This window comes from Erpetoichthys calabaricus, chromosome 3 (assembly GCF_900747795.2).
Source record: "Erpetoichthys calabaricus chromosome 3, fErpCal1.3, whole genome shotgun sequence".
In the NCBI taxonomy this organism is placed as follows: Eukaryota; Metazoa; Chordata; class Cladistia; order Polypteriformes; family Polypteridae; genus Erpetoichthys; species Erpetoichthys calabaricus.
In genome coordinates this window covers 132,386,265-132,398,539 of record NC_041396.2, presented here as the reverse complement: position 1 = coordinate 132,398,539, position 12,275 = coordinate 132,386,265, and the positions used below count along the sequence as shown (strand labels likewise).

Genomic DNA, 12,275 nt, shown 5'->3' with positions numbered 1-12,275 from the left:
GAAAGTACACCTTAGGAGATGGATTTAAGAGTTGTAATTGACTTGTCACTATCAACTATCACTTCCACACAGTGTTCTGAAGCAACTAAGAAGGCTAACGGAATGTTAGGTTATATAAAGTATATAGTACAATGTGTAGAGTACAAGTCAAATTAGATTATGTTCAAGCTGAATAACATACTGGTAAGGTCTCATCTGGAGTACGGTGTGCAGTTTTGGTCTCCAGGCTTCAAAAAAGACATACAAGCACTGGAAAAAGTCCAGAGAAGAGTGACTAGACTGATACCAGGGCTACAGGGGATGAGTTATGAGGAAAGATTAAACCAGGTGAGCCTTTTCAGTTTAAGCAAAAGGAGATTGACATGATTGAAGTGTTGAAAAATATGAAAGAAAGGACTACAGTGCTGCGGTGGGTTGGCACCCTGCCCAGGATTGGTTCCCTGCCTTGTGCCCTGTGTTGGCTGGGATTGGCTCCAGCAGACCCCCGTGACCCTGTTTGGATTCAGCGGGTTGGAAAATGGATGGATGGATGGATGGATGGACTACAGTGGATAGAGACTGTTACTTTAAAATGAGTTCAACAAGAAGACCGTGACACAGTTGGTAATTAATTAAGGGTAAATTTTGCACAATTATTTGGAAAATTTTCCTTACACAGAGAACAATAGACACATTGAATAAGTTACCAAGTAGTGTGGTAGACAGTAGGACTTTAGGGACCTTCAAAACTTCAACTTGATATTATTTTGGAGGAATTAAATGGATAGGACTAGCAATCTCCATTGGGTTAAATGGCCTGTTCTTGTATAAATCTTTCTAATGTTCTAATCTTAGAGAGTAGAGAAATTCCGTAAACACTAGTTGAGTAGTCTTACATACCCAGCAACAGGCACCCACTCCATCAGACAGCACATTATTGGCTATCAGAAACAGGATAAGCTTGCAATACTTTGCAACTACAGAATGAATCTGCGCTAGAATGTTGTGACAGAATTGTGTAATTTATCATGCCCTGAGATTTCTCATTGTTTACTTTGACATACTCAGGTGTTGATATCAGCAACTCAGCCAACATGTTTGACATCTTCTCTTACTAGAAGCTGTGTAATGTGCCACTGGCTTAAGCTGTTGTAGGAATTTATAATTAGTTTCTGCTTAGGTTACATGTGTGGCCATATTGACACATCAAGTTTAGGCAGGCAGTGCAGTAAAGTGGTTGAATAACTTCACTTAAAACCACAATGTCAGTTTAATCCTCACCTTTAACTCACTGTGTCACTCTGAGCAAGTTGCTTACAATGGTTTAACACCAGTGACAAACAAATTTAATTAAAAGCACTGTAACAAAATGTATTCTTATCTTGTGGATTGGTTTAGGTATATATTTAGTTCAGATCTTTGCTTTGTGCTTGTTGTTTATTTGTTAATGTGTGTATCTTTAGTATCTCTTATATGAAAGTAACCATAGTACTTTTGTCTTATACATTAAACTAAAACTACAATTATGTTACATTGAAAGCTGTTATCGCTATAGGCTTTAACATATAATATAAAGTCTGTTTTTGCTTTAAAAGCTGAGGAAAACCAATTGGATGATTCAGAGATTTACTCCTTCCATAAGTTCATTAATTAATCATTTAGATTAATAAGTTAATTGTATACTTTGTAATCCAATCAGCTCCCAATTTCTCAACCTCTTCATTTTCTTCACAGGTTCTATGGCCGCAGGATGCTCATTACATTTATGGCTCACCCTGAGTTTGACCGCATCATCCAGAGATCACTGTCCACTCATGACCTTCATTTTGTCATGACTTCTATCAAACAAAAAGTGAGACACTTAAAAATCTTCATACTTATCACTAGTTACTTTCTTATACTGTATAACAGAAAGTTGTACTACCTTTTTTCCCAGGGAATAAGAGACAGTATATCTGAACCTCCATCAGCTAAGGTTCGACATTCATTCCGAACCAGTTTCTCTGCTAGCACACTGGAAGCAACCATGCTGGGAAGATGGTCAGTAGTAATGGTTTCTGTTTTTTTTTTGTTTACTTTCATTCCCATAAAAGATGTCAGCCTGAAACCCTTGTTTTCACAGTGAAGATCCACAGCTTCCAATTAAATCAATGAGACGTCGTTCATCTATACTGAAACCAAACTCAGATTTGAGACGTACTGATGCAGACACACTTATCAGTCCTAATGGGATTCCAGCTAGAAAGCAGCAGGACGATATACCTCAGCAAAATCTGTTGCGTCAGGTGGTGGTACGAAGCATGGAGTGTACCGAGAAACTGAAAGAGCTTCAAAGGCTTTTAACTTCCCGTGAATACCAAGACCGAATGCATGGGGTCACACTTCTCCTTCGCATCAGTACTGATAATACTGGTCTCATTACTGCCAATATCCAGAAGGTAACAAACTTAATATACTGTGATCAGACTCAGATGTACCATTTGACTGAAATCCTTGATTTAATTCTTGTACTATGACAAAATATATAGTAGTATGTGATCGATAGCATCTAGTTAACTCGCAGACTTGTTGGCCTGATATTTGTCTTCATGTATTGGTGATTTAAAGTCACTTTGGTTGAAAATATCTTCTAAATAAAATGTAAATGATGTTCTACTCTTCCCACTGACGTAAGAGTGTGAAAGACCAACAGCAAAGGTACAAAGTGTTGTGTCAGAAAATATGATGATTACTACAATTTTTAAAATAAATAAATGACCTCATCTGAAAAGTCTGACCCTGTACCTTATAGATCCTGGACTGGTTCGTCCCTCGCCTACAGGATTCAAATAAGAAAGTGAACCTGCTGGCATTGGAGACTGCCAGTGAACTAGTACCCCTCCTTGCAGACAGTCTAAATCCTGTTCTTTCGGGCTTCACAACTGCCACCATTGATAATCTCAACTCTAAGCATCCTGGTATTTCCCTTGGTGCGGCTAATCTTCTTGATGCCCTCATCATATACCTTGGTGGGTATAAAGTCTACAGTATAAAATAAAAGAATTTTGTAAGCATTAGTAGCAGAGAAAATTATATATTTTGATTGTTGACTTGAAATAACATTTTGATATGTTATCAGTTTTTAAAGATTGATTTTATCCAGCACATGACTCTTTCCATATAAAACTGTGAGTTTAGCAGTACAGTGCTGCAGGATGTCATATGTTTTGAAAATACCCTATAACTAGATCATTTTGCAAAGAATATTTGCATAATTTGTCAGATTTTTGGATTGCATTTACAATTACTCCCAATCCTTTAATAACATTATTTGTAATAATACCAGATGGGATAACATTATGCATCAAACACTGCATTGTTCAAATATTAACTGATTAACTGAGTATGACTTAACTGTGTTGTTAATACTGTAATGTGATTTACATATCTCAATAAAAATGTAGGTATTTTATTATATGAAATGGATCAATCATACCTTGTATAAAATATATACAGTATACATTATTCTCCTTCATTGCAATTATGTTGCAATAGGTGCCTAAAAAGCAAAATTGTTATTTCTGTACAGCAAATTCTACTACATTTTGTTAACATTAAATGATATATATATATATATATATATATATATAAAATGCAAAATTCCTAGATCAAATCTCTGACCTCCACCTATATAGACAAGTCTTTGAGAGCTGTAGAACCTTTTCCCATAGCCTATAGCCCAGGCAGATGCTGATCAGTTTAGGTTTTTTCCTTGATGGCTGTTCTCCTCTTGTTTGCACGACCAGATAAAGGAAACCGGATGTTCTGCCTTCCGGGGCACTGCTGTCAATCGCAAGCTCTATGGCCTATCCTAAACCAGCACAAGCAAACCAGACACACAACAGAAAACAACTTTTTATGTGTCAGCACCACACTATCACCCAAGCCTTCAAGCTGTAACCCATCCACATGCTAATTAACCTAATTAACCATGCTAATTAACCCAAATCCATTGGATTGGACAACTCAAGTCATGGAAGTGAGGCAAAGAATCAGCATTGGTGTGGCGAGCACCTCGACAACATAGGACTTTGAACCAGAAAGGCTGATGATCCAAGAACCATCTGGTAATACATGGATTTGACTCCTTGTGCAGCACCATCCATTGTAAAGGAGCATGGTCTCTCACCAGCGTTAATTCACATCCCAGGGAGTAGTACCTCAGCTGGTTCATAGCCCATTTGATCGCGAGGACATCCCTGTCCACCGCCAGATACCTGGTCTCTCAATCCAATAGCTTCCTGCTCAAGTACATTACAGAGTGTTATTAATACAGGTGTTGACGTCAAGGCCTGCTTCTTTGTCAAGTCTGTTAGACGTGCTGCCCTCTTGGAGAAACAGGGTTTGAACCAGCAAAAATACCCCTCTAGTTCCAGGAAAGCTTAAACCTGCCTCTTGGTTTTTGGATGGAGCTATTTAGGAATGGCTTCAACTTTAGAACATTGTGGACGTATGTTACCTCTATCCTCTAAGTAACCTAAATATTCAGCCTCAGTGAATAAGAAATGACATTTTTATCAATTTATTTTCAGCCCGGCTTCGCGTAATGCCAGGAGCACATGTCGTACGTGAAGTACATGTCGTACGTGATCCTCCCATGCCCTGGAACAGATGACTGCATCATCTAAGTAGGTGGAACTATAGGTTTGGTGAGGATGTAGCACTCTATCCACCAGACTCTGGATTGTCACTGGGGCCCTGTGCAAATAGAATGGGGGGACCTTGTACTGCAGTGTCCACTCAGGGTACTGAACACTGTGTTTTCTTTGTGGATTCCGTTAAAGGTATTTGCCAGTACCCTTTTGTCATGTTCAAGGTGGTCAAGTACTGGACCTTCCCAAGCCACTTGAGGAGCTCGTCCACGCGAGATAATTGGGTAGGCATTAAGGAAACTTGATTCAACCAAGAGAAGTCATTGCAGAAGCATCAACTTCCATCTGATTATGGGAACAGAACAATAGGGCTGGACCAGGGATTAAAATTTTCCTCAATCACACCCAGCTCCAGCATGGGTCTGATCTTAAGTTCCACTTCAGCTTGTTTGGCTTCCGGGAAGCAATAAGGGCACACTCTGACAACAACCCAGGGTTCTGTAACAATGTCATGTTAGTGTGGCTCTTCCAAGCCATTCATCCAACACTCCTGGGACAGACTAGATGTCTGCTTCCAGTTCTCATAGTTGGTCAGATGTCAAATCTGCTCTGGAATTTAAGGCTATTTTAAGCAAAGAAGGAGATAGTTTGAGCAGAATGGGGATCAGGATTGCTATCCTTCCAGGGTTTCAACAAGTTCACATGATATTCCGTCTTGACCAGCTGTCTGCCTGTTTTTTTCACCAAATAGTTGAGAAAACCTTCCTTTCCTTAATTTCATATGGGCCTTGCCAATGGGCCAATAATTTTGAATGGGAAGTGGTAACAAGGACCATAATATTGTTTCAGGGATGGAATTCACTGAGTGTCGTGCCACGGTCATAGAACCAAACCTGTGCTAACTACGCATATTCATTGATTTCTTTTAAGATGGGCTGAATTTTAGTGAATCTATTGTGTAATTAAGAATGTTGGTGAAAGGTAGTGCCTCTTCTTCCCAACCTTCTTTTCGAATGTCCAATAGTCCTCGGGGTTGTTGACCATATTATGGTTCAAAAGCAGAGAAGCCTGTAGAGACCTGCAGTGCTTCCCGATAAGCAAACAACACAAGGTAGATAACCTGATCCCAGTTTCATCCATCCTCGTTGACCACGTTAACGTAACATATTTTTTGAGGGTCTAGTTAAAACGCTCCACTAAACCATTAGTTTGATGGTAGTATACTGAGGTTTTAAAATGCTTAATTCGGAGTAACTTTGCAACATCCTTAAATGTACCTGTGGTGAATGACAACCTTTGCTCCGTTAGGACTTCTTTAGGGATGCCAACACGCACAAAGATCCTTACAAGTCTGTGTGCAATAGTTGTAGCATTAGCCACTTGCAAAGAGATCGCTTCAGGATAACGAGTAGCATAATCCACTATGAAAAGAATATATTTATGTCCTCTGGCCGAGGGTTCAACGGCTCCTACATTATCAACCTCCAGTCACTCAAAAGGAATGTCTATGAGCAGGACAGGAATGAGAGGAGCATGGCCTTTCCAAGGAATCTGTCTCAAATGGCATTTAGGACATGAAACACAAAATTGATGGGCCTCCTCATTAATCCTAGGCCAATAGAAATTTTCTGGGGTGTGTTTTCTGCAAAAAAATGGGAGCCTAAAATGTTGGCATGTGCTAATTCACAAACCTGTCATCAGAATGTTTACAGAACTAGCAAGAACAACCTCACCTCACCCTCATTTTTAGCCACTCAATAAAATAAATTGCTTTTCAACACAAAGTGGGGACCCTGTGGCATGGGATTTCTGGTTTCCATAATTCAGAGCAACCAGTTTTAAGGCAAACTTTAGGGACTTGCTATTCCACTGTTCCCTTTTAAATGAAGCCGGAGCTTGTCTGCATTGGAAATGCAAAGTGGAGAGAGGAACAATAGTGATGTCATAGGTAGGAGTAACGTTCTGTGATGATTCGCCTTCCGTCTCTGTAGAAATCTCAGTGTGACACTCTGGGACGACACTCTCATCTCCCTGAGTTGCCACGTGACTCTGTTCAACCACTGACTGCAAGCACGGCATGAAAACACTTTGTAATGGGGTTTCACCATCAATGAGTAGGCCCAGTGCTTTAGAAGAGGTGTTAGATGTCATTTCGCCTTTCCACCCAAGGATCACTGGAAAAGGGAGACTGCACATAAGAGCTACCCTGTTCTTTTTAGTGTCGTCCTTATAAGTAGTGATACAACAGTTAGACCTATACCATTGAGTTTCAAAGTGTATACAGGTTAGACTGGTCATCCTGGGTTCCCACTGTTGTGGAAGGACATATTGGCAAGCAACAAAAGAAATGTTGCTACCGGAATCAATGAGTGCACCCCTATGCCCATTAACAAACACCATGCAAGTGCATGCATACAGTACATGTGAAAACACATTCACACTAACATATTAAGGTGGAATTTAGAATTATCTATTTACCTATGTTATTTATATTTGTGATGATAGAGGAAACTTAGGTTTTTATAAAGAAAGACCATTTGGACACATTATGTATTATCTACATAGTGACCAGACTAGTTTCCATTGTAAGCCTTTGGAACTGTGTGCCAAAAGCTCAAGCCATTGGGTCACAGTTTGTCCTGTGACAATGAAAGATGAATAATGTACTGATTGAAAGCTAATATTAGAAGCTGAACATTGATCACATATTATATACTCTCTCTATATATACAGTATTTTAAAAGATACATATTTATAAAGTATTTAAACATGAATCAGCACATTAATTCCTATGGTTATAAGGATCAGGTTTGATTCAGAGATGTGTCTGTACTTGTGAGGATCTTTGAATCTTCTCGTGTCTGCAAGAGGTTTCTCTTTGTACCCCTGTAATCTCCAACACGCCAAAGATGTCTATGCTAGGTTAATTTCTGATTCTAGTTTATTCTAATTTGAGTTAGTATGAATTTTTGGTGAGTGAGTGAATGTGCCTTTGCTTTGACCAGCACCTTGTCTATTGACTTGAGACTGTTAGGGATAAACTGTGCTTACCGCGGTTGGAAAAAAAAGGTCACTAAAATAATTATTGAATAGGGATAAATGTCCTTTATAATAAAATAAATTCTACTTCACTTTTACTGTACATTTTAAAAGTGAACTCCTTTATTAAGTACAAGAGTAACTTCTCAAATTTCAAATGTGGCTTAGAACTATTGTGGGTTCTGTAAAAGAAAATGTTCCTCTAAGATATGTTTCTGATAAAGATCTATGAAACAGAGTAGGCATTCATTCTGTGAGAGAATGGAAATCTCCGTACCTGGGCAACATTGCAATTTTATTCTTGCCAAATAATACCTGAAATGCTGCTGTTTTAAAGCTTGTGCGCTCTTTCTGAACTGTCAAAATGACTCTTGAATGCTAACCCCACAGCCTACAGCTTTTCCTGCTAATGCCTGTAATTTCCCAGGACTCCAACCTACATGTCTGTAATCAAAGCAGATGCTATCTGTTTTACAGGAAATATTTTTAAGCTGAAATAAAGATGGGCAAGGGACTTCTCACTTTATTGAACTCCATCTGTCCCTGTCATTACTACACTAGGTATTAATACAGAAGCCATTTCACTTGTGGTTTCAGAGGTCAACTTTAAAGTACTAGGAGAAGATTTATGCATGTGTCTGTCTGAGTCCATGCAGAAAGTGAAAGGTGTTTTGGTTTATCTTTTTCAATAGTCCTCTGTAAAGTGTGCTCTAAATGTATAACAGTATATTGAATTCATACATTTTAGAAGTTCCTAAAAACTTTGAGTGGACAAAGAAGTATAACTAGAGTAGCTGAAGAAATATTGTGCTATAAAAAGGATATGCACCCTTAAGCTTTAAATGGAAGTTTAGAATCTGTTGTCTTATAAACCAAACAATTACATGTGTCTAATAGCGGCCACTTTTTCCCTGCAGATAATTCATTGTTGTTACAGCCACTAGCCAGCAAAGTGCAGTTCATCAGTGGGCCAGCAATACAGGAGGTGGTTCAGCGATTGGCAAGTAAGTGAAATAAGTTTTTGATATAGAGAAATAAGCAGAAATACATGACCAAAGGCCTCAGAACAATCTGCTGTTGTGAATATCTAACTGTAAATGTAACCTCTGTTTTAATCTGGGCAACATTTTTGGGTAAATTAATACTCAACTAGCAAATGGGAATGTGATGTCCTAATAGCAAGATTGTGGTTAGTTGTTGATGATAGTGAAATTATTATGCATTCATACACATTGTTTAAAGAAAAAAATGATCTTTAACTTTGCAATGACAGCTCAAATTATGAAAAACATTCTACTGAGTCTTGCTTGCTATTCCCTGCAAAACTATCCTGTCATAACCATTAGTGCGAAAAAGTGATTTTTTAAAAGAAATATTTAACATAAAATGGAACATTTCAGGCATTTTACAACCTCAAGAAAGCACCTTGGAGAGAAGAATACACACTTTTCAGTTTTCATTTTAGAAAAGTGTAATGCAAGGAACTTTTATTTACTGAGGGATCAAGCTAAAGAACCAGAGACTACAAAAATGGTTAAACCTCAAATCTAGAAAGAATAAAGTGGATTCCAACATTGACAATGAACGGCCACTCTTTGTAATTCCATGGATAATTAAGTGGTATTTGCCTATCATATCTACATAAGGTTTGTTGACTTGAGAAGGCATACTCTGTTGCATGTTTTGGAAGAAGCTGCAGATCTGTGGGTTACGATGAGTTAGAAAAATAAAACGGGGGATGAATCGTTCAAAAAATTAATAACCTTCAAAATTAAGGTGAATTGCTATTAACTGGATGTCAGAATCAGAATCAGTGACTCAAAAAAAAAAAACACAAAATAAGTGTAGATTACCCAAATTTATACAGAAAAATGTATAAAAAATATCAGACAAAAGAACCCAATCCTAACAATTTGTGGTTCAATGTGTTACTTGTAATATATGTTTATATTCTATTATTATTTTATTAAGAAACTGATTTGAAAGGAGAAAGGTCTATCATGGGAATACTATTTACTATTGGCCTGTCTCGATATGCTTTCACATAATACTAAGATCAGTGAAGTGTCACAACAGGTGTCTGTGCTGTTACAATTGCATGAGAAAAAGTATTTGATCAATTGAACTGGTCATTCCTGTGGCAGGGTTTGAACTCGATATGTTTTAGTGTAGAATTTGTAAACACAAGAATGCTGATGAATCCAGACCTGTCTTGGTTCTTCATTAAGGAAGGATCTAGGCAAAGTTTCTCTCTCCGCTCTGTTTGTTGATCACTGGAACTGCGGACTGAAGCTATTCAAAAATCAAAGCTAACCAACTCCATTTTTCTGCATAATCCAAACTGCAGAATCTTTCTCTATGTTGATCCCATCCTTCTTTATATATACTGTACAATGCTCCTATGAAACTACTCACTCAATTAGAAATACAGTATTCATATTTTTCAAAACCATGTTGAGCAGCAGCATTACTTGTCTGAAATATTCCCTACTTCAGTCCTTCCACTCAATCTAATACTATCCCAGCTACCATTTTTAGTGATCTACTCACCCAAAATGGGTGCAGTGGTGTGACACCTCTAAAAAGATCCAGATAAGCAGGCCAAAATTCCTGCATGCCTGCATCCAAAGGCAGTCTGGACTTCCACTCTAATGGTGGGCTTTGGCCTACTCTGTGCTTCAAAAGTTCCAAAATAAATAAAGTTCATTAGAGTCCAAACCCCACTCCAGGGAGGATGGCCATAATCTTGTGGATGAAGAAGCAAACAAAGATAAGAAAAAAATTTCAAGTGCTCAAAAGAGCAAAAAAGCAAAAAAGAGGCAAAAAAAAGTTACCAACAAAGCAATCCTAAGCAACAAGTCCCAAAACAATATCCAGAAATCAGAATCCCATAAATAAAAGCAAAATAGTTAAAAACCCAGTAAATACAAATACTAAATACTTATTAAAAAAGGAAACACTTACCAACCACCAGGCACATACAACTACAGAGGAAAATGCAGTTCTCTTGAGCCTTTATAGTGCTGGGTGCAGTCCTTCAACAGAGACTGATAGGTGGCAATGCCTATTAGTAATCCACCACAAACACAAGGAACAAGGCAGAACATGCTCTCATAATTATACATACATAATTATACCACACAAACATAAATAACATAAATGATAATATTTAAAGGATAAAACATGAACAAAAAAGACATAAACAAAGAATTTAAAAAAAACACGAGGGAGTGGGGCCTTTAGCTTCAACATAAACCAACTATTTTAGTAACTGCCTGAAATATCCAGTCATTAACCGATCGTCATCAATACAGAGGATTGCCATTTCAAACTTCTGTTTTGCATTTGCAGATATCAAGATGTCAGTTGTGATCAAAATTTTATTTATGTTTTCAGTCCCACCTAGACATTGTGAAGATAAATGTTGTTCCCAGATTTGCCTTTATAGATTCTACGATCCCCCTAATCTCCTCTTCCTCCTTGTAACTGGTCCGAGATGGCTGAAAAATGTTATTTGGTTTATTTATTATGAAGTTAGATACTTTTTGGTGTTACGTGTTGTTAATTCTTTGATGATATTAATACAATTTCAATATATTTTACAAAGCCTAGCACAAATTATTACAATAACACTTTAAAAAAAAGTGAAATAAAGAAGAGTCTATAATCAATGAAATTGAACATAAGAACTGAAGGTCCTGTTTATGTATTATTTGGTTTTTGTATTGAATTGATGTACTTCATTTGATGTTGATTTAATCTTAATGCTGTTTTTTATGTATAATTTGCAAATTGTGAGGACAGTGCTTCAAATAAAATTAATATAACATGGTTTATCAGCGGCTTAACACTGCAACCCAGGTTCATATTTCTGCGCCTTTTAAAACTGTTTCACTAATATATTTCATGGGAAAGAAAATTATAATATACAACAAAGAAAAAAAGACTAATGTATACTAATGTTGAGCACTCTTGTTATTCTACATTCTCTAACAGAAAACCTAATCTGTACTTTCAGTCATTGCAGGCACTTCATATGCTCGTAAACCTCAAGCAGTAGAGCGCTACGTCCTGCCAGCTCTGTGGTACCTATTGGCCAACATGACTGGAAATGGTGTTCTGCCAGGAGGCTGTGGGAATATCCGACCTGTAGTCTCACAGATGGTCCTCAGTCTGCACCAGCAGATGGGCTCAGGTCTACAAGAAAGTGCTTCCAGTCAGACTGCACATGTTCAAGCTACTCTGCAGGAACTACTGAAAGCTGAGAAACCAGAGAAGCAGTGTTCTTCTGTGGAGACATAAGACCTTTAAACACTATGAACTGAAGTCCAAGACAGAAATTTGAGATTATTCACTTTCAAGGTCTCCTTCTGCAACACCTCATAATAAAAACCTCTAACAACTTTTGGTTTGTTTCAGTATTACTTTGTCCATTGCCTCTGAAATTTTCTTTAAATGACAATGCACATTGCTAAGTTTGTTTTGTTTCCACAAGATACAGTATATGGTTTGTTGATAGTTTCTCTGGAAATTAGAAATATTTTGTTTTTGTCTTCTATTTCCTACCTTGTGCCCAGTGCTGCCATAATGGGCCCTGTCCTTGTGACCCTGCATTAGGTTAAGTAG

General features: G+C 37.7%; 1 protein-coding gene across 1 annotated transcript in view; it reads left to right on the top strand.

Annotated features, from left to right (window-relative positions):
• The window catches only part of LOC127527241 (uncharacterized), a 162,664-nt gene extending 150,641 nt beyond the window's left edge, over positions 1-12,023 (top strand). Inside the window, exons 17-22 of the mRNA XM_051925326.1 lie at positions 1,714-1,831; positions 1,916-2,019; positions 2,102-2,417; positions 2,771-2,987; positions 8,567-8,653; positions 11,668-12,023. Coding sequence (XP_051781286.1) covers positions 1,714-1,831; positions 1,916-2,019; positions 2,102-2,417; positions 2,771-2,987; positions 8,567-8,653; positions 11,668-11,951 — 1,126 coding nt within the window. The 3' untranslated portion in view covers positions 11,952-12,023. The remainder of the gene's footprint in view (positions 1-1,713; positions 1,832-1,915; positions 2,020-2,101; positions 2,418-2,770; positions 2,988-8,566; positions 8,654-11,667) is intronic.
• The last annotated feature ends 252 nt before the right edge of the window (positions 12,024-12,275 follow it).